General features: G+C 40.0%; 1 protein-coding gene across 16 annotated transcripts in view; it reads left to right on the top strand.

Annotated features, from left to right (window-relative positions):
• CADPS (calcium dependent secretion activator) overlaps nt 1-21697 on the top strand; it is a 479657-nt gene that overhangs the window by 357383 nt on the left and 100577 nt on the right. For 8 of the 16 annotated variants that reach the window (XM_060163969.1, XM_060163972.1, XM_060163975.1 and 5 more), the window contains 2 exons: nt 2698-2715; nt 20985-21091. In XM_060163969.1, the coding sequence (XP_060019952.1) occupies nt 2698-2715; nt 20985-21091 (125 nt within the window). Of the gene's footprint in view, nt 1-626; nt 696-1528; nt 1547-2697; nt 2716-20984; nt 21092-21697 lie in introns of all 16 variants that reach the window. The other 8 variants (XM_060163973.1, XM_060163970.1, XM_060163977.1 and 5 more) reach the window with 3 other exon arrangements.

A 21697-nucleotide genomic window follows, 5' to 3' on the forward strand; every position in this document is an offset into this window, starting at 1 on the left:
GCTGGGATTGTTAATTCAGACAACCCAACATCCTCTGGCTGCATGTATCAGGTTTTCTTTCATGAACATAGTCCACCATAGGCTGAGACATGGCAGCTTTAAATATATTACTACCAGACAACTTTCTTTTACAAGGTTCTGATCCTACCCCCGGCAAAGAAATCTTGCATTTTGACATTTGAGATTCTCTGTGACCATTAACAGCTTAGTTCCCTGAGAATGTTGGAAAGAAGTTGTAGTAATATTGCTGGAGACTATGTTTATGAAGAAATACCTCAAGAGCCTTAGATACTAAAGTCTGAAATCCTTAGTATCTTGGAGCCTTCAATCAATGAAATTCTGTTTCCCTTTATTCATGATGTTTTCGGTCATTGTATTCTTGCAAATAATTCTAAAGAGACGTGTAAAATCATGGTCACAATCTCTCTCGTGACTCACGGCATGCTGAATGGTTAATCCAGTAGATCTCCAATTTTGAAACTCCTTTTTCTTTTATCCTGTGTTTATCCCAAAATATTCTGTGGCTATTTTCCTTTGAGCTAATGTAACGTTTTCCTCTAACCTATGACCTATAACCTCTTGACCTCTGACCTAAGCCTCTTGCATGCCCAAATCCTCTTTTATAGGGAAAAAGAGAGAAATGTATGAGCATCCTGTCTTCTGCTTGGCCTCCCAAGTGATGGATTTAACCATTCGTGAGTACCTACCACCTCCTCGCCATGCTGTCTTCACTCTTTCTGTTTTCATTATTTCAAGAAAATTCAGATCCAAACCAACTCACTCTCCTTGCTTCAAGTTTTTTAGCATTGGCTTGTCTGTTGATTCTGTCTGTGAAACCCAGTGTGAGAAGTCCAGTCACTTTTATCAGCCTAACACAGGTTAGACAATTAAGCCATTTGTTTGTGATAAACTCAGATTTGTCTGTAAGTTTTTCAGTTATTCTCTGTCTGTGACCTGAATGCATTTTTACTTTGCTTGTGTGTAACCCCAATTTGTAAGGTGCTTGTCACTGGTACACAATCAAAAGGTAGCAGCTAGGTGGGGAGCAATGTGTTAGGTGTCAGATAAAGGACAGTCGGGGCCAAACCGTGCTTTCTTTTCCATGTTTAAGATGTCAAACTGTTGTGGGTAGATCACACAGGGTGGTCCGTTCTCTGTAAAAGTTGGATCTTATATGCCTCCTGTCTGTTCTCGGAAACTGGGAAGCTTTTTCTTGTGCTTTCTGGAGATTTGGAGTTGTCCTCGTCCTCTAAGCTCTGGCTAGAACATATGACTTAGTTGTCACTGGAGAGTTCATGTATGTGTCACAGCTTGACTTCACATTAAACTTAATTTGACTAATTTTCTATTTGTGCAGCATTGACCCCACACTTCTGGGCGGTGGGAACTCAAGGGCAACTTTTTCCTTCCAACATCATGTATCACACATAAGTGGGGGGCATTTTGGTTCACTTGCTCATTAATCCTTGCATATGTGTTCTTGTTTCTCTCTCTCTTCTCTCCTTGTCGTGCTTTCTCTTTCAAATAGAGAATCAAAAGGACGCAGGTGAACCAATTGTATATGCATTATAAACCATCAGGACTGTTGAGTTATATTTAGTTTTTGTTTCTGTTTTTGTTTTTTAATAGCTCCTTAATGTATGTACTCCCAAAGACTGATGTGGAGTTGCAGTAATACTTAAGGAGTTAATTTGTGCTGTCTAACTACATCTCATGCCCACTAGACGTTGACCTCTAGAGAGCAGAATTTCTGGAAAGGCATAAGTTTTGGAGGAACAGAACCCTGGTTTGCTGTGGAGCTTCATCTCATCTTTGGTTTCAGGATTCCAGTGATTCGGCCTCATGCGCTTTTTTAAAAACAACAGTGACTGAAGCAAACTAATCTTCCTCTTTGTTTTTCGTTTCTTTCCCTGTTTTCTGCCCTATTGAGAAGTTTGTGTTCTTTGATGAATGTTTCTCGGCCAAGGCAGAGAGGAGTTGTGTCCGTGTTGTTCTTGTATGTATCACGTGATGAGGCAGGATGCACGCACAGGTGGCTAAACAGGGGCCATTGCTAGAAGTTTCATGAGAGGAAAGCCCTTAAATGTTTCCTGGCTTAGGCAGTTTCCTTCTTGTTTGGTCCCCAAACTTCTGAGTATATTTTGAGGAAAGCTCAAACTTAACACTTTAATAAATATATAGTATGGATCATGGTTTTAAAGTCTAAATGATTCTCCAAAGATAATTATCATCTGATTAGAATTAAATGCATTTCCAGTCAGTTCAGAAAGCATTTTTGAGCACACTCCAAGCACCAGGCTAGCAATAAGTATTTGAAGACTCAAAAACCTGTGTTCAAGGCATACAGGCCTTTTTCTCCCTGGAAGGAAAGGTGTCCATTTATTCATTCACTCATTCATTTGTTCATTCATTAGACAAGTGCTTAGTGGGAGACTACCATGTGCCAGGTACAGTGGTAAAAGCCAGGGACTATGTAAACAAGAGGAAACAGCTCTTACCCTTACGGAGCATATGTAAATAGGTGCATAAGTGTAAATTACAAATTCAGTATGCAGCAACACCGATTGGTATAGAGTTGTATGTAAGAGGGCCTTGTCAGAAAACCATGGAAGTCTTCCCAAGAATGGCAAGCTTGGACTTCGTCTTGAAAGATGAAATAGAATCAGTGAAAAGGAGGTGGGATTGGAAAGTGGAGAGGCACCCTAGATAAAGAGAGTAATATGTGCAAATACATAAAACCATAGAGTTAATAAAAATAGCTAAAGCTTATTAATTGTGTATTACATGCCAGGTACAACTCTCAGTACTTTATGTATATTCACTCATTTAATCCTCAAAACTCCTTCTGAGGTAGCTACTACTATTATTCCAATTTTAGAGATGAGCAAACTGAGATACGGAGAGGTTAAATAACACAATCCTAGAAGATTAAGTGAAGCTAGAGTCTTCTTAAGAGTAAGCAGGGCTGGGGTGCCCAGGCACGTGACGGCCCGAGCACATGATGTGGTCAGCGCCTAGGTCCTCAGGGGAAAAAAAAAGAACAAAAAGAAAAATAGTTGGGCAGGCCTTCAAGATGGTGGAGGAGTGAGACATGGAGATCACCTTCCTCCCCACAAATACATCAAAACTACATCTACATGTGGAACAACTCCTAAGGAACACCTGCTGAATGCTGGCATAAGTCCTCAGACTTCCCAAAAGATGCCCTCAGGCGACCTACACGCAGAGGTGGGGCCAAATCCAAAGCTGACCCCCAGGAGCTGTGCAAACAAAGAAGAGAAAGGGAAATCTCTCCCATCAGCCTCAGAAGCAGTGGATTAAATCTCCACGGTCAACTTGATGTACCTGCATCTGTGGAATACATGAATAGACAACGAATCATCCCAAAATTGAGACGGTGGACTTTGGGAGCAACTGTAGACTTGGGGTTTGCTTTCTGCATCTAATTTGTTTCTGGTTTTATGTTTATTTTAGTTTAGTATTTAGAGCTTATTATCATTGTTAGATTTGTTTATTGATTTGGTTGCTCTCTCTTTTTTTAAATATATATATTTTTTCCTTTTTCTCTTTTTCTGAGTGTGTATGTGTATGCTTTGTGTGACTTTGTCTGTATAGCTTTGCGTTTGCCATTTGTCCTGGGGTTCTGGCTGTACAGTTTTTTTGTTTGTTTGTTTTTTAGTATAGTTTTTAGCTCTGCTTATAATTGGTGGATGTGTCTTTTGGTTTGGTTGCTCTCTTCTTTCTTTCTCTCTCTTTTTTAAATTACTTTTTTATTTATTTTTAATAATTTTTTTCTATTTTAATAATTTTATTATATTTATTTATTTTCTTTCTTTCTTTCTTTCTTTTTTTCCTCCCTTTTTCTCTGAGCCATGTGGCTGACAGGGTCTTGGTGCTCTGGCCGGTGTCAGATCTGAGCCTCTGAGGTGGGAGAGCAGAGTCCAGGACACTGGTCCACCAGAGACCTCCCGGCCCCACGTAATATCAAACGGCGAGACCTCTCCCAGAGATCTCCATCTCAATGCTAACACCAAGCTCCACTCAATGACCAGCAAGCTACAGTGCTGGACACACTATGCCAAACAACTAGCAAGACAGGAACATAACCCCACCCATTAGCAGAGAGGCTGCCTAAAATCATACTAAGGTCACAGACACCCCAAAACACAGCACCAGATGCAGTCCTGCCCACCACAAAGACAAGATCCAGCCTCATCCACCAGAACACAGACACTAGTCCCCTCCACCAGGAAGCCTACATAACCCACTGAATCAACCTTACCCACTGGGAGCAGACACCAAAAACAATAACAACTACAAACCTGCAGCCTGTGAAAAGGAAACCCCAAACACAGTAAGTTAAGCAAAATGAGAAGACAGAGAAATACACAGCAGATGAAGGAGCAAGGTAAAAACCCACCAGACCAAATAAATGAAGAGGAAATAGGCTGTCTACCTGAAAAAGAATTCAGAGTAATGATAGTAAAGGTGATCCAAAATCTTGGAAATAGAATGGAGAAAATACAAGAAACATTTAACAAGGACCTAGAAAAACTGAAGAGCAAACAAACAATGATGAACAACACAATAAATGAAATTAAAAATTCTCTAGAAGGAATCAATAGCAGAATAACTGAGGCAGAGGAATGGATAAGTGACCTGGAAGATAAAATAATGGAAATAACTACTGCAGAGCAGAATTTTTAAAAAGAATGAAAAGAATTGAGGACAGTCTCAGAGACCTCTGAGACAACATTAAATGCACCAACGTTCAAATTATAGGGGTCCCAGAAGAAGAAGAGAAAAAGAAAGGGACTGAGAAAATATTTGAAGAGATTATAGTTAAAAACTTCCTTAATATGGGAAAGGAAATAGTGAAACAAGTCCAGGAAGGGCAGAGAGTCCCATACAGGATAAATCCAAGGAGAAACATGCCAAGACACATATCAATCAAACTATCAAAAATTAACTACAATTAAATTGTAGCAAGGGAAAAGCAACAACTAACATACAAGGGAATCCCCATAAGGTTAACAGATGATCTTGCAGCAGAAACTCTGCACGCCAGAAGGGAATGGCAGGACATATTTAAAGTGATGAAAGGGAAAAACCTACAGCAAAGATTACTCTACCCAGCGAGGATCTCATTCAGATTCGCCGGAGAAATTAAAACCTTTACAGGCAAGCAAAAGCTAAGAGAATTCAGCACCGCCAAACCAACTCTACAACAAATGCTAAAGGAACTTCTCTAGGCAGGAAACACAAGAGAAGGAAAAGACCTACAATAACAAACCCAAAACATTTAAGAAAATGGTAATAGGAACATACATATTGGTAACTACCTTAAATGTGAATGGATTAAATGCTCCCACCAAAAGACATAGATTGGCTGAATGGATAAAAAACAAGACCCGTATATATGCTGTCTACAGGAGACCCACTTCAGACCTAGGGACACGTATAGACTGAAAGTGAGGGGATGGAAAAAGATATTCCATGCAAATGGAAATCAAAAGAAAGCTGGAGTAGCAATTCTCATATCAGACAAAATAGACTTTAAAATAAAGACTATTACAAGAGACAAAGAAGGACAATACATGATGATCAAGGGATCAATCCAAGAAGAAGATATAACAATTAAAAACATTTATGCACCCAACACAGGAGCACCTCAATACATAAGGCAAATGTTAACAGCCGTAAAAGGGGAAATCAACAGTAACACAATCATAGTAGGGGACTTTAGCACCCCACTTTCACCAATGGACAGATCATCCAAAATGAAAATAAATAAGGAAACACAAGCTTTCAATGATACATTAAACAAAATGGACCTAATTGATATTTATAGGACAGTCCATCCAAAAACAACAGAATACACTTTCTTCTCAAGTGCTCATGGAACATTCTCCAGGATAGATCATATTTTGGGTCACAAATCAAGCCTCAGTAAATTTAAGAAAATTGAAATTGTATCAAGTATCTTTTCCAACCACAACGCTATGACACTAGATATCAATTACAGGAAAAAAATCTGTGAAAAATACAAACACATGGAGGCTAAACAATACACTCCTAAATAACCAAGAGATCACTGAAGAAATCAAAGAGGAAATCAAAAAATACCTAGAAACACATGAGAGTGAAAACATGACAACCCAAAACCTATGGCATGCAGCAAAAGCAGTTCTAAGAGGGAGGTTTATAGCAATACAGTCCTACGTCAGGAAACAAGACACATCTCAAATAAACAAGCTAACATTACACGTAAAGCAATTAGAGAAAGAAGAACAAAAAAACCCAAATTTAGCAGAAGGAAAGAAATCATAAAGATCAGATCAGAAATAAATGAATAAGAAATGAAGGAAACAATAGCAAAGATCAATAAAACTACATGCTGGTTCTTTGAGAAGATAAACAAAATTGATAAACCAGACTCATCAAGAAAAAAAGGGAGAAGACTCAAATCAATAGAATTAGAAATGAAAAAGGAGAAGTAACAACTGACACTGCAGAAATACAAAGGATCACGAGAGATTACTACAAGCAACTCTATGCCAATAAAATGCCAATAAAAAGGACAACCTGGAAGAAATGGACAAATTCTTTGAAAAGCGCAACCTTACAAGACTGAACCAGGAAGAAATAGAAAATATAAACAGATCAATCACAAGCACTGAATAAAAATCTTCCACGGCTTCTCTGGTGGCGCAGTGATTGCGAATCCGCCTGCTGATGCAGGCGATACGGGTTCATGCCCCAATCCGGGAAGATCCCACATGCCGCGGAGCGGCTGGGCCCGTGAGCCATGGCCGCTGAACCTGCGCGTCCGGAGCTTGTGCTCCACAACGGGAGAGGCCACAACAGTGAGAGGCCCGCGTACCACAAAAAAAAAAAAAAACTCTTCCAACAAACAAAAGCCCAGGACCAGATGGCTTCACACGTGAATTCTATCAAACATTTAGAGAAGAGCTAACACCTATCTTTCTCAAATTCTTCCAAAATATAGCAGAGGGAGGAATACTCCCAAACTCATTCTATGAGGCCACCAGAACCCTGATACCAAAACCAGACAAAGGTGCCACAATAAAAGAAAACTACAGGCTAATATCACTGATGAACATAGATGCAAAAATCCTCAACAAAATACTAGCAAACAGAATCCAACAGCACATTAAAAGGATCATACCATGATCAAGTGGGGTTTATCCCAGGAATGCAAGGATCCTTCAATATATGCAAATCAATCAATGTGATACACCGTATTAACAAATTGAAGGAGAAAAACCATATGATCATCTCAAGATGCAGAAAAAGCTTTCAACAAAATTCAATACTCATTTATGATAAAAACCCTCCAGAAAGTAGGCATAGAGGGAACTTTCCTCAACATAATAAAGGCCATATATGACAGACCCACAGCCAACATCGCTCTCAATGGTGAAAAGCTGAAACTATTTCCACGAAGATCAGGAAAAAGGCAAGGTTGCCCACTCACTATTATTCAACATAGTTTTGGAAGTTTTAGCCACAGCAATCAGAGAAGAAAAAGAAATAAAAGGATTTCAAATCGGAAGAGGAGAAGTAAAGCTGTCACTGTTTGCAGATGACATGATACTATACATAGAGAATCCTAAAGATGCTACCAGAAAACTACTAGAGCTAATCAATGAATTTGGTAAAGTAGCAGGATACAAAATTAATGCACAGAAATCTCTGGCATTCCTATACACTAATGATGAAAAATCTGAAAGTGAAATCAAGAAAACACTCCCATTTACCATTGCAACCAAAAGAATAAAATATCTAGGAATAAACCTACCTAAGGAGCCAAAAGACCTGTATGCAGAAAACTATAAGACACTGATGAAAGAAATTAAAGATAATACAAACAGATAGAGAGATATGCCTTGTTCTTGGATTGGAAGAATCAACATTGTGAAAATGACTATACTACCCAAAGAAATCTACAGATTCAGTGCAATCCCTATCCAACTACCAATGACATTTTTACAGAAGTAGAACAAAAAATTTCACAGTTTGTGTGGAAACACAAAAGACCCCAAATAGCCAAAGCAAGCTTGAGAAAGAAAAACGGAGCTGGAGGAATCAGGCTCCTGGACTTCACACTATACTACAAAGCTACAGTAATCAAGACAGTATGGTACTGGCACAAAAACAGAAAGATAGATCATTGGAACAGGACAGAAAGCCCAGAGATAAACCCATGCACATATGGACACCTTATCTTTGATAAAGGAGGCAAGAGTATACAGTGGAGAAAAGACAGCCTCTTCAATAAGTGGTGCTGGGAAAACTGGACAGCTACATGTAAAAGAATGAAATTAGAACACTCTCTAACAACGTACACAAAAATAAACTCAAAATGGTTTAAATACCTAAATGTAAGGCCAGACGCTATCAAACTCTTAGAGGAAATCATAGGCAGAACACTCCATGACATAAATCACAGCAAAATCCTTTTTGACCCACCTCCTAGAGTAATGGAAATAAAAACAAAAATAAACAAATGGGACCTAATGAAACTTCAAAGCTTTTACACAGCAAAGGAAACCATAAACAAGACGAAAAGACAACCCTCAGAATGGGAGAACATATTTGCAAACGAATCAACCAACAGAGGATTAATCTCCAAAATATACAAGCAGCTCATGCAGCTCAATATCAAAAAACAAACAACCGAATCCAAAAATGGGCAGAAGACCTAAAAAGACATTTCTCCAAAGAAGATATACAGATTGCCAACAAACACATGAAAGGATGCTCAACATCACTAATCATTAGAGAAATGCAAATCAAAACCACAATGAGGTATCACCTCATACTGGTCAGAATGGCCATCATCAAAAAATCTACAAACAGTAAATGCCGGAGAGGGTGTGGAGAAAAGGGAACCCTCTCTTGCACTGTTGGTGGGAATGTAAATTGGTACAGCCACTATGGAGAACAGTATGGAGGTTCCTTAAAAAACTAAAAATAGAACTACTATACCACCCAGCAATCCCACTACTGGGCATATACCCTGAGAAATCCATAATTCAAAAACAGTCATGTGCCACAATGTTCTTTGCAGCTCTGTTTACAATAGCCAGGAGATGGAAGCAATCTAAGTGTCCATCGGGAGATGAATGGATACAGAAGATGTGACAAATATATACAACGGAATATTACTCAGCCATTAAAAGAAACGAAATTGAGTAATTTGTAGTGAGTTGGATGGACCTAGAGACTGTCATACAGAGTGAAGTAAGTCAGAAATAGAAAAACAAAAACCGTATGCTAACACATATATATGGAATCTAAAAAAACAAAATAATGGTTCTGAAGAACATAGTGGCAGGACAGGAATAAAGACGCAGATGTAGAGAATGGACTTGAGGACACGGGGAGGGGGAAGGGTAAGCTGGGACAAAGTGAGATAGTAGCATTGACATATATACACTACCAAATGCAAAATAGATAGCTAGTGGGAAGCAGCCGCATAGCACAGGGAGATCAGCTCCGTGCTCTGTGACCACCTAGAGGGGTGAGATAGGGAGGATGAGAGGGAGACGCAAGAGGGAGGAGATATGGGGATATATGTATATGTATAGCTGATTCACTTGCTTATACAGCAGAAACTAACACACCATTATAAAGCAATTATACTCCAATAAAAATGTTAAAAAAAAAAAGTCAGCAGAGGCAGCATCTGAGGCCAGTTAGAGGCCACACTCTGAACTACTCCATAATTCGATGTGGCTGCAAAGCAGGGTGAAATGATGGCAGGAGTGGGTGCTGAGGATGGCAACAGACGCAGGAGGCAAGATCTCCAAGACATTTACGTGCCATCATAATACAGAGTTCAGACTGTCTCCCATGGTCCAAAGGGTTTTCAGCTGGCTTTGTACCACCTTTTTTTTTTTTTTTTTTTTCTTTTTTTTTTGCGGTATGCGGGCCTCTCACTGTTGTGGCCTCTCCCGTTGCGGAGCACAAGCTCCGGACGCGCAGGCTCAGCGGCCATGGCTCACGGGCCCAGCCGCTCCGCGGCATGTGGGATCTTCCCGGACTGAGGCACGAACCCGTGTCCCCTGCATCAGCAGGTGGACTCTCCACTCTCAACCACTGTGCCACCAGGGAAGTCCTATACCAACTTTTGCATGTAGATTTTTCGCAAGAAAAATCCCACATGTCTCACTTCCAAAGGTGATATAGAGCCATTGAAAGCTCTTCAAGCACGGGGACGGCGGCTTGGTGTTTTGCACTCCAGAAAAATCATACTGGCTGGGATGGAGAGAAAGGATGCAGGAGGGGGAAGAGAGTAAAACCGGACCTAATGAAACTTGGTACATCTAAGGCCTCTTCTTGGCAAAGCAGATCTCAGTCATAATCGAAATCATAATCACTTCTTTCCCGATCTTTACATCTTTTTTCTTACCCTCCCCCTCCCTTTTCAATTTCCTTCGAGGGAAACAAAGCTTGAATCACTGGATAGGTATGCAAAACTGAATGCGTGCAGGTGGCCCGGCACAGCTGGAGTTACATGTACAAATCGGGGTGAAATACAGACAGCTGCAGAGTCCTTCGGTCAGGCTGTGTTTTGCAAGGCTCCGGGACTCTGCAGATGGCATTTTGGTGGGCTTATGCTTTCTGTCTGGTAGCATTATTAGAAATTAAATGTTCAGTTTAATTACAGTATCTCAAGAAAAATATATAAAAGGCTGTTACTCTACAAGAGAAAAGCTGTGACTCCTGTAATTGAATTCTATTATTTTAAATACATTTCCATTTAAACCATCACACATCGTGAACCCAGCAAGCTCTGAGAAAGTCTACACTACTATTGCTGTTTTGCCTCAGTTCTTGGCTAAATACTTGCATAATTTTATGAGCATCGGAACAGTTCTACTGGAACTTGAAATAAAACAATTTTTCCTTCAAATATGGCAAGGATTTGCAAAATTAGATAGATAGATAGACAGACAGACAGACAGTGTACCCATGGGCCCAAGCACTGTGCTAAGGACTTTACATGGTGATCTGCTTCATTCTTTACCTTAGTCCCATGGAGAGTGCTTCATTATTGCCCCTCTTACAGGTGAGGAAGCTGAGATTTGGAAAGGATAAATGACATTTTCCAGCAGGATTTGAACCCAGATCATTTAAATTCAAACACCATGCTTTTTTTTTTGTTTCTTTCCACCATGCAGTCTTTCCAGCTAATGTGACGGGCAATTGGATAATACCCTTTCACTCAGTGGATACATTCAAAAGTATACAACTTTTAATTCAGGAAGACCACCAAAAAACAGAGCAGTCCTTTCTGGGACCAGATAATTGCCAAAATCTTTCCCCTGCGAAGTCTTATGAGGACAGTTGAGATTCCCTGAGATTGCCAAGGAACTGAAGATTTTTCTTTTCTTCCCAAGTGACAGAAACCTTCTAGAGCAAGCCAAATCCATCCAAAGGACTTCCAAGCAGATTCTGTAGTGTTGAGTTTCTGTATTTTTTCCCATCTCCATCAAACTTCTTACAGGTTCAAGTCCAGTAGAAGGAGAAAAAGGGGACAAGCAAGATTGTGATAGTCACCACACACAGTATGGGGTCACCCACCCAAGAAACCAGTGAGGGCAAATCTATCTCAGCAAGGTCCAGGCCATCCTAAAATCCTAAATTGAGGACCATCTCATGCTTCATATCTTATACACAGGGACTAAATGTTTTTCTTTTCATCCTTCTTGTTTTAGTGATACACAAATCAGGGTTTCCAAGCCAAAATTATTCTGTAGACTAGTATCTCATCTATACTTTATAAAAAATGAGGAGGGCAAGGAGAAACATGTTTCAAACACTCTCACCAAGGAAGATCTTGGAGGAAGAGAGGATGTGTTAAAAATATGCCACGAATCAATAAATATGAAACTAATGTCTCTTCTACCAGAAAAGAAAAAGACATGCTGCCGATCATAATCATGATAACAACTGTCATTTATTGAGAATTTAGTATGTGCCAAGTAGATACATGCATATCTCATTTAATTTTCACAACAATTCTATGAGATAAGTATTTTGTTACCATATTTCATTGAATCTAAAAGCCATCAATTATAAGACACACCATTAATTTATGTACTCCTAAGAATAAAATAATGCTGCCAACTAAATTGTGACACACCATCAAATGTAAGATGCTTCCAATTTCAGAAATGTTAAAATGTGCTTCTTACACTCCATGAAATAAGAAATCACTCTGTTATCTGTGGAAATACAGAGAAATAGAAATAGATGTTCAGTAACTGGGTCCAAGGCCTCATAGCTGGTTAGTTGTAGAGACAGAATTTGAACACAAGCCTAATTCCAAAGCCCACACTTTCAACTTCTATACTATGAAACACCTGTGATTATTAATGATAAAATTATATCACCACAAAGGGGTTTCGCAATCCCTGAATCCCAAAGCTTCATTTGACAGGTGGGGAAACCAAGGTTTAGAGAAAAGAAGCCAGTTTCAAAATAAGATGGGCAGTGAGTGACTCTAGCCTGGGGTCCTGCACACTGTTTAGGGCCTTCACACATACCCACTCCCCTCCAGCCCCTGCCACCAGGCTGCCTTGTCTTTTAGCCAAGAGATACTGGCCCCACTCACAATTTAGTAACCGGCGTCGCTTCCAGTGTGACAGCTGAAGAAGCCAGGCGTCCACACACTAGAATCCGAAACGTACAGCTCCAAGAAGACAGTGCCCCAGGACCAGCCTGAGCACTCAGGATCTGTTATACCGAAAATTTAAATCACAGTCTTGGCTCCAATGACTTTAAGTCTCCCTTTTGTCTTCTGTCAAAGAGGTTAATAATGGTTCCTCCTCCCAAAGGGTTGTTGCAAAGATTAAAACACATATTCCAAGCAAAGCTCTTAACACAGTGCCTGGCATATGGTAAGCACCCATTACTATCTATCTATCTGTCTATCTATAGAGGTATAATTTTATATGTTATTATTATAAACATAAAATTATATGTTATTTTTTATGTATTGTTATTTAAAAGGAAACCTCCAAATCCAGATGTGCCGTATAGACATATTATTTGATTTCAGAAATGGAATATAAAACAACATTTCTCAAAATTTGATGCTTATACAAATCTCTGGGGATCTTGTTAAGACGTAGCTTCTGATTTGGCAGATCTGGTGTGGAGCCTGGAAATCTGACAAACTCTCAGGTGATGCTGAAGCCGCTGAGGCAGGGGTTGCAGTTTGGGTGTCAGCAGAATAGAAGAGGCAGCTGATTTATCTCTTTATCATGAATTTCAAAATAAAACATTGCACTATAGTTCCACATATATTTGTTAAACACCCACTAAGTTCCAGGACCTGTGCCAGGCACCAGGGGAGGGAGCAATGAGGAAAAGCACCCGAGGTCCCTACCCTTGGGGAGCTCCAAATAAACTGGAGAACACAGGCATAAAACAAGTAATTTCATCTGGTGACTGTTGTGTAGAGGGAGATGCAAGATGCTGCAGGAATGCAACATATGGGGAGTTCACCTAGGCCAGGGTCTTTGATGCATGGCAGGGAGGAGGATGTCATGGAGGTAAAGGACTGGTTCCTCAAGAAGAACTGTCTGGGATGTCCCTGGGCCTTGTTGAAGTGTTTGCCTCTGCTCATCACCCTTCCAGATGGCCCAAGATCCTGTCCCAGAGAGCTTGTGGCCATATATGTGAAAGTTTATTTGGGGGCTGGGTGAATATTTAATAGTACTATTAAATCAGTATTCTTGCTAGAGCAAGTGCTCAGAAACAACAACAGCAACAGCAACCTTAAATAGCTTAAGCAAGGAAAGGTCATCTTTGGCCTAGGTAGCTAGGAAATGCATGGAGGGATTGGGCTCAGAAATAAAGACTTTTAGTTTGTTTTGATCTCTCCAACTGTTGACAGCCTTCTTTAATGTGACGGAGGGTCATTGTAGGAGAGGTTGGGAGCAACATAGCCACAGATAGCACCAGCTTTTTATCCTAGCCAATGACTCTGGAGGAAAAAGAACTTTCCCCCCTATGAAACTATATACAATTCCAGAGAACAGTCTCATTGGCCCAGCTAGGGTCACATGTTAATCCCTGAGCCAATCACAATACCCATGGTGGTGCTGGGATGCTGTGGTTGGCCTGGCTTGGCTCACATGACTGTCCCTGTAGGATTTATTGCTTGCATTCCCACTAGACCCACATGGAGTGGAGGAGAGGCATTTCTGAGCAAGGCGACTGCACATACAAGAATAAGAGATGTCCACTACTGTGTCTATCCAGAATTAACTTTACTTTTATTGGGTGCAGCATCTCAGTCTCAGGGACAAAGCCTGACTTGGGATACAAAGATACGAAATTGGAGAAAGAAAATATTATAATAGCATTATTTCTTTCTTGTGGATATAATTTATTTTAATTTAAATACAAATAATTTTATTTATCTTAAATCATTTTTTCATCACATTAAGACACCTGAAGTTGTTCTCTGGTTTGGAGGTTTGAGTTATAATGTTTACTATTCAGCAATTCAGCTTAATGCATTTGTTAAGTAACCAGGGGCTTTGGGTAAGAGATAAAAGTTGCTGTATAGTTTTTAGGCACATGGCAACCACAGAGTATTTGGTTTTCCATGAAAGCACACCATTGGGCAGGATCCACTGAGGATTTTCTTCCACCAATACTTGAGGACATGCCCTGGGCCGGGTACTGTTCTAGCCCCTAGAAATAAAGAATTCTTTGGGCTTAGGGGAAGACAAACATACCTATAATTGGCCATTATTAAGGGGCCATAAGTGTTCAAGTAGAGGTATCAACAGAGGAGTTGAGCCTGTGTTATGAAGGCATAACTCTTTTTGGTGGGGAGAGGAGGGAAGGCTCTTAAAGGCTTTTGAGCAGGAGTATGATGGGTTCAGATGTGTGCTTTATGGAGATCAGCATGGACGCCGCGTGATCAATGAACTACAGGGGACGGAAGGAACTAAATGCTGGCTTGGAGTCTTTAGCAACAGTTGAGGTGGAGGTGATGAGACTTGAGTTGCATATCTATCCCCCCACAGCAAGAGTGTGGGCACACGATCTCGTACAGTGGGAGATAAGATCAGGAGACATGTTAGAGATAGAATGGACAGGCCATGCCGCCCATGTCCTTATGGGGAAGAGACAAAGATGGTTGCAATGAAAAGAGTAGCGAAAACGATCCATGATTCATCCGCTGGTCTTTATTACCATACAGTTTATACTGTCCTAAAGATGGAATCTTTTGAAAGAGAGTGATGAAGATACAGGGAATCAAGTGTATATGATGGCATGCCCCACTAAAGAAATTATGTTGAATTATAGCCCTGCGCTAAATGTATGGTCCGCGGAGCCATCATTTGAGGGAGGCAGAGTGCTCTGGAGAGCGTGTTGTGGCTATCTGCTTAGCATTCTGTTCCTACTCTAGCTTTCATCCACCCCTACCCCCAAATCCTAGTGAATTGCTCCAGGCTAGTTATTTTTAGTAATAGTGTAATACAAACACTGGCATCTTCAGCAACACATAAATAGGTTGGAACTTGGTTGTAAGTGGGCTTTCCATCAACCATATCCATCTTTCCTATGATATTTCAGGGACTGGCAATCCACTTGCTGGAACAGAGACGGTCAGGTTATTTAAGGGCTAATTGGAGAGCCTCTCACTCCTGGATGCCTCTCTTCCTTGGCTTAGCTGAGGCTGCAGAGGAATTCTTTTTATTTTTCTGCAGTCGCATTTAACTCCCTCTCTGGAAGCCAAGCAGATTTAATTGTGTAAACATGAGCAATGGTAATTGGGTAAATGAAGTTGGAAACCAAGGTATGATGTTTTTGTTTTGCTCTGTGAGGGGAAAAAAATAGGGAGCTTGTTTTTCTATGGTGGCAAACCTCACTGTCAGAATTCTGGACAGACAGTTGGCAGGAGGGAATCCCTTTACGAATTTTCATCAAGACCCATTGAGCTGAAATATGTGTCTGCTGCCTCGCCGGTTATGGTTCAGCCTGGGGACATGTCATTGTTTTCTAAAGCACCATATCAAGTGGTTTACACAGGTTCTGTTATCTGGGAAGAATAAATGAGGAGTTTCCCTAAGAATTGCACACTCAAGTAATACGCATTCAGAGAGCCAGAAGAAGGTGTTACCAGAGATGCACCCAACTTTCCGCCCAGCTATAGGTGGGGACCAGATTTTAACAAAACGTAAAATGTGGAGTACCTTTTTATAAAGAAGAGATTAGTAGTTGCCTTCCTTTATATAGCTGTCAGTTAAAACTGATTTTTTAAAAATTCTATTTACACGCAGTCATTCCCAAACAAAAGATTTAAGTAAGAGGAGAATAGTGAATAGATTTTTCTTTTTTTTTTTGGTCTTTCATTTCAGACATTGAGGTGATCCCACAAGAAAAGAATGACATGAACTTTTGCTTTTAAGAGATGGTTTTTCCAGAATATTATATTTATCCTTATTTCTCATATTTTTTTTAAAATTAATGGTGCTAGAATTGCATTTCCTGTAAGCCTGCAGTAAAATGCATTCTCCCAGTTGAAAAATTCAAGCAAACCAAGAAGCAAACTTGGCAATCACCATACAGATTGCTCTATAAATGAGAACCATTAGAAAGGACCAGGTCTGAGGTTAATGAGACACTCATTAAAGAGAATTGCAGAAGCTGATAGTGTCAGTGCCTGTGTTGAAGGAGAGGCTATTGTTACAGGATGTTTGCTCTGCTGATATTGTAAACCACATGACAGATGGGTCAAGTGCTGATTACCGTATTCTAACATTTGGAATAGCAAGTAACATATTTGATAAGCTGGCAAGTTTTTATATATGATTCAACCCACAATATAAAAGCCATGAGAACTCCAAGTTGAAAATAATTAAATGAGCTGGAAACAATCAGATACCACACATTTTTTCCCCCCAAATGACAGATTTTGACACGTTGAAATTCCACAAAGGGAGCAAGAATATTCCCGAGCTCACTTGAACTAATAACGGCTCTTCATCTGCTTTTGCAAAGCAATTAATTCCTGCCTTCTCACCATGTAGGAGATAACAGTGAACATTTGTAGGCACCTGAAGCTTTCCAGAGATCCATCCCATGCACTGTTTTGTTTGTTCTTATCCACAACCCTGCAAGGTACACAAAAAAAGATGTTAATAGTCTCAATTTGTAGAGGAGGAAGCTGACGCACAGAGAGGCTTAAGCAGAAGGTACAAGGTTCCATAGGAAGTTAAGTCACATCCTGGGGATAAGAAGCCAGATCCTCCAATTATGTCAACGTCGAGGGCTGTTTCTGGACACCTGGAAGGAGGAAGCAGCTCTTAACATATAGGTGTTCTTTATTGTACAAAACGTCTATCTTCTTTCGGTCAATGATGCCGCCACCATCATTCATGCGTATCCATCTGGATGAAGGCATCCAGGATTTGCATTCCGCTTCTGAGTGTCTCAGTACGGTGGTGCTGAGGGTGCTGGTAAGAGTCCCGTCCCTCGTCCAACAGCGTCACACTTCTGTAACATTGCCGTCACGCCAAGGAAGCAGCAGCTCTCCATTCGTGTTTGATCGTTTTTGCCTGTTTGTTTGTTCTTCTCGGAGTTTGTCATCTTAATTGTCATCCTTCGTGACAGTCACTTTGTCTCTTTACTTTTTTACCACCTCTCTTCACCTACCCGAGCAGCTCCCCCTCCTCCTGGGCCTTCTCCACCCACCCACATGCAGACCAGCATGTTATATCAGAGACTCAAAGGCATGCCTAGGCCCAAATCAAGTACTGTAAACTTCTACCTTTCCTTTATTCGACAGCTTTCTGGTTTAGTTTGCTTTTTTCGTTCATTCCTCTGGAAATTTTGTTTAGCATACTAACCTGAGGCTCAGACTCTGGAGTTTGACACTGTAGGTTTTGAGAGACTCGAAAAGAGAGCATTTATTTCCCAGTGTCCACATTTTTTTTTTTTTTTTTTTTTTTGTCTAGCTCTGTCTGACATATGCAACATTTTCAAACCTCAATGTCAGCACAAAATAACATTGTTGCATAACATTTTGCATGACGATTTTTTTTCTATGTTATGAGCTTCAATTCTGTTGTATGAAATGTTTACCAAGTATATTGTATTTTTAGTTCCCCTTCGTCAGTGCTCCAGCTAGTACAAGATTGGGTGATAGGAGTATTGCAGTACATTTCCAGATATTGCAGACAGCAGATGTGACCCAAAAAAATCGTTTCTAAGCACAAATTTCTCCTTGACCTCTGTTGGGGGGGGGGGAGGGAGGAGGGACTAGAGGATTTTGCACAATATTTTCTTTAAAGACAACATCTTAAAGAAGTTGCTTTTTGTACCATTTTTACTAGCTAGTGAGTTAGCAGTACAGGTGAAGAGGAAATTACAGTTGTGTCACAATAAAGTAGCTTGATCTGCAGATAATGGAATTGCAGCCAATTAATAATAAATGAAAGTCTGGCTACATGGGTTCATTGGAAGATCAAACGTTCTAGGTTCAAGGATACTTAACCTGCTGGCTTTAAATGGTTGCATGTTAAAGCAAAATGGCAAAAGGTTTTATTAAACATACTGTCTGTATATATACATCAGGCATACACATATCTGCGTGCATGTGTACACACAGAAAGACCGCGTGCGCATGTGCACTTTATGTGTATCTATTGATATATATGGTAGTCAATCTAAGAGCACTGCATATTAAAACAAATCTTCAGGTGATCCCAGCTTACGCATCTTGGATTTCTCCAAAGACAAAAATCATTCACAGCTTCTAAATAAAAGTACATAAGAATACTGATGTGATTTCCATTTCTACACCATATGTCATGGACAGATAGAATTCTCCTAGATTTGGTGAGTGTTCCACCTGAAAGGACAATGTTCTCTATTTTGAAAGTAAGAGAATTCAAAGATGTGCCCCAAGTGGGATTTTCTGCAGATTTGTATTAACGTGCAGGCTTGTCTGCTTCCTAGAAGATGTATGTAAGTGTGTGATGTGTGTATGTGGGTGTATGTGTCAAATGGGTAATAAGCATAGGATGAGGAATTTGCAAATTGATGTGTAAATGTGAATGTCAACTAACAAAAAAAATAGTAGCCTATGCATATTTACTATCAAAATGCAAATACCTCACTCTACACATATTACCCCAACATATATACACAGTATGTTTGTAGAAATGCCTGAAAGTCTACTAACAGAATTATGATAGTCCACTTATGAAATTATAAACAGACCAGGTGCCCCAAAAGCACAGAAATCAATCTTGTCACTCATTCTTTCTCCAAATATTTATTGCTCCAGACCAGGCAGTGAGCTGTCAGTCCCTAAACACTGCACAGTTCCTTACTCTGAGTGTTGGAGGTTCTCTGCCTAATCTGCATATTTATTGCCCCACAGCTCCCACCTTCATGTCCTAACCTTTTATGCAGCCACATTTCCAGCTGAGGCTGGCAGAGACAAGGGAGCATTCCATTGGCCTGAGTCCACAAAGCCCAGTGTCACACCAGTCATCAGGCTCTGTTGGAGAGAAACTTTCAACACCTCAATAACCTTACTCTTAGGTCCATCATGCTTAGGTCCCATTGACTGGACCACTCCATTTGCACAGTGTTTCACAGAATTTTTCTTTTTCGTTGCTAAATCGTAGATTACTAATCATCTGACATGTTCATCGCCTGTTTAACAAATGCACAAGGAAAAAATTATGAGGAGCTGCTTGTTTGTTTTTTTACTTCACAATCTCTACGATTTCGTTTCCCACTCCACACCACGCAAAACCAAACCAGCAACAACAAACCAACCCTTCCTGTGAAGTATTGAGTAATCTTTAGCCAGAAAAATCCTGAAGCCAAAACACACCTGCTTCAGATGAAGAGATTAAAATAAGTTTCAGCAGTCCTTTTGTGCATATATATATCCTCCCTGTGGAATCGTGCTCAAGGATCTGTATTGCCGTTACACCCATGGGCTCTAAATGACTCAGGCATCAGGGTTTGAAGGGGTCTGAGCGTGAGCTACAAGCTCCCCTGTGAGTTTAGACTGGTTGAATTCAGGCCATTTCATTAGCTAAGAAAACCTTTATGTTTCAAATATTACTCTTTTCCCCCACAGGAAAAAAAAAATGTAATTTTTGGTAACATGATAACATTGGCAAACATTCATGAATTTAGCTCTATAAAGGATACAACAGAAATCAGGGTTCAGTTTGTTCTTGAGTGTGATCAAAGCCCTTTCAACACTGTAGAAACTAAAAGAAAAAGATAGAGTACATTGTTGCCACCTAACTGACAAAATTTCAGTTGTACCAACCAGTGGTTCAAACCACTTCATCCAATAATCTACACCCAACACTCTTTTAAAAATTCTATCCTGCCTTCTACCTAATGGCCCAAGAATGTCCGTTAATTCTCAGTCTCCTCCCTGGACAATTTAAAACAGCTAGACCATTGAATCTGCTTTTTTCCAATACCTGTTAAACGTGCAGACCTAGAACGAAAAACAATGCTGTAGTATCAACTGTGAAGGGACAAACGTGGCAGCAATGAAGACTAAGCTTCTGTTACACCTTCTCACCTCAGAAAGCGCGAGCACTGTCTAGAGAGGGATATAAGATACTCCATTTATGCTGTCTTTAAAGAACATGTGTACAAAATGTTGCCAAATTTGAAATGGGCTGTCATAGTCTGAATATAGCTTAATAAGCAAATTGGAAGCTGGAGCACTGCTTTTTCTTAATATGTATTATAATAATGACGGTGATAATGATAATAAAATGGCGTTATGGTTTGCTCACTACTAATTATGTGGCACTTAACATTTGCATGAAACTTTCAGAAAACTGGGTAACTCTTTGAAATTTCTTATCCACTAGCTCTAATGGCCACAAAACTAGCCTGCCGCTTTCGCTGAATTTTTAACACAAATTCTTGTACTACAGAAAATGTAGGCCGGTTAATCACTCCTGCCAAAAAGCTGGAAGACACAATACGTCTTGCTGAACTAGTCATTGAAGTTCTTCAGCAGAATGAGGAACACCATGCAGAGGTAAGTGGGCATCATGGGCAAAAGCCTCTTGTTCCTTAGATGATGTTGCAGAACTGATTCTACCAGCAACTTTGTGAATAAGATGCCTTAACACCCATTTCTTTTAACTGGCCTTGTAAAGAGAATGAAAGTGACAGTTTTGCAGGAGGAGTCTTTGGAGGTTGTTTAAAGCAACTGAAAAGTGGTTGCGTGATACACGTTTCATCTTGAGTTTTCAGATGTTTCTAGCAACAAGCCAAAGAGGTGAGTATATCTTCAAGATAATTATCAAGCAGCATATGGTTATTGTCAGGAACACATGAAATACTTTTTGGTCTTTTGTGGTTGTTTCTGTTGCTCCCACTGTTGTTTCGATTTATTTTATTTGGTGTGTGGATCGAGAACCGTCTTTTTGAATTTATCTCTGTAACTTAGCCCACTCAGCCTAGAGTCTTCATTTATTAATCTCAGATGACCTGGGTTGCTAAACGCAGTGACAGAAACAGATTATTCTGTGTTGTTCAACTTGTCGATTCTCCAACATACATCTAAATAAATTCAGCTTACTTTTTTTTTTTTTAACAAACCACTGTCAAAATGATTATTTTGATAATAATTATAAACTGA

The sequence above is a fragment of the Lagenorhynchus albirostris genome, chromosome 10 (genome assembly GCF_949774975.1).
Source record: "Lagenorhynchus albirostris chromosome 10, mLagAlb1.1, whole genome shotgun sequence".
Lineage (NCBI taxonomy): Eukaryota > Metazoa > Chordata > Mammalia > Artiodactyla > Delphinidae > Lagenorhynchus > Lagenorhynchus albirostris.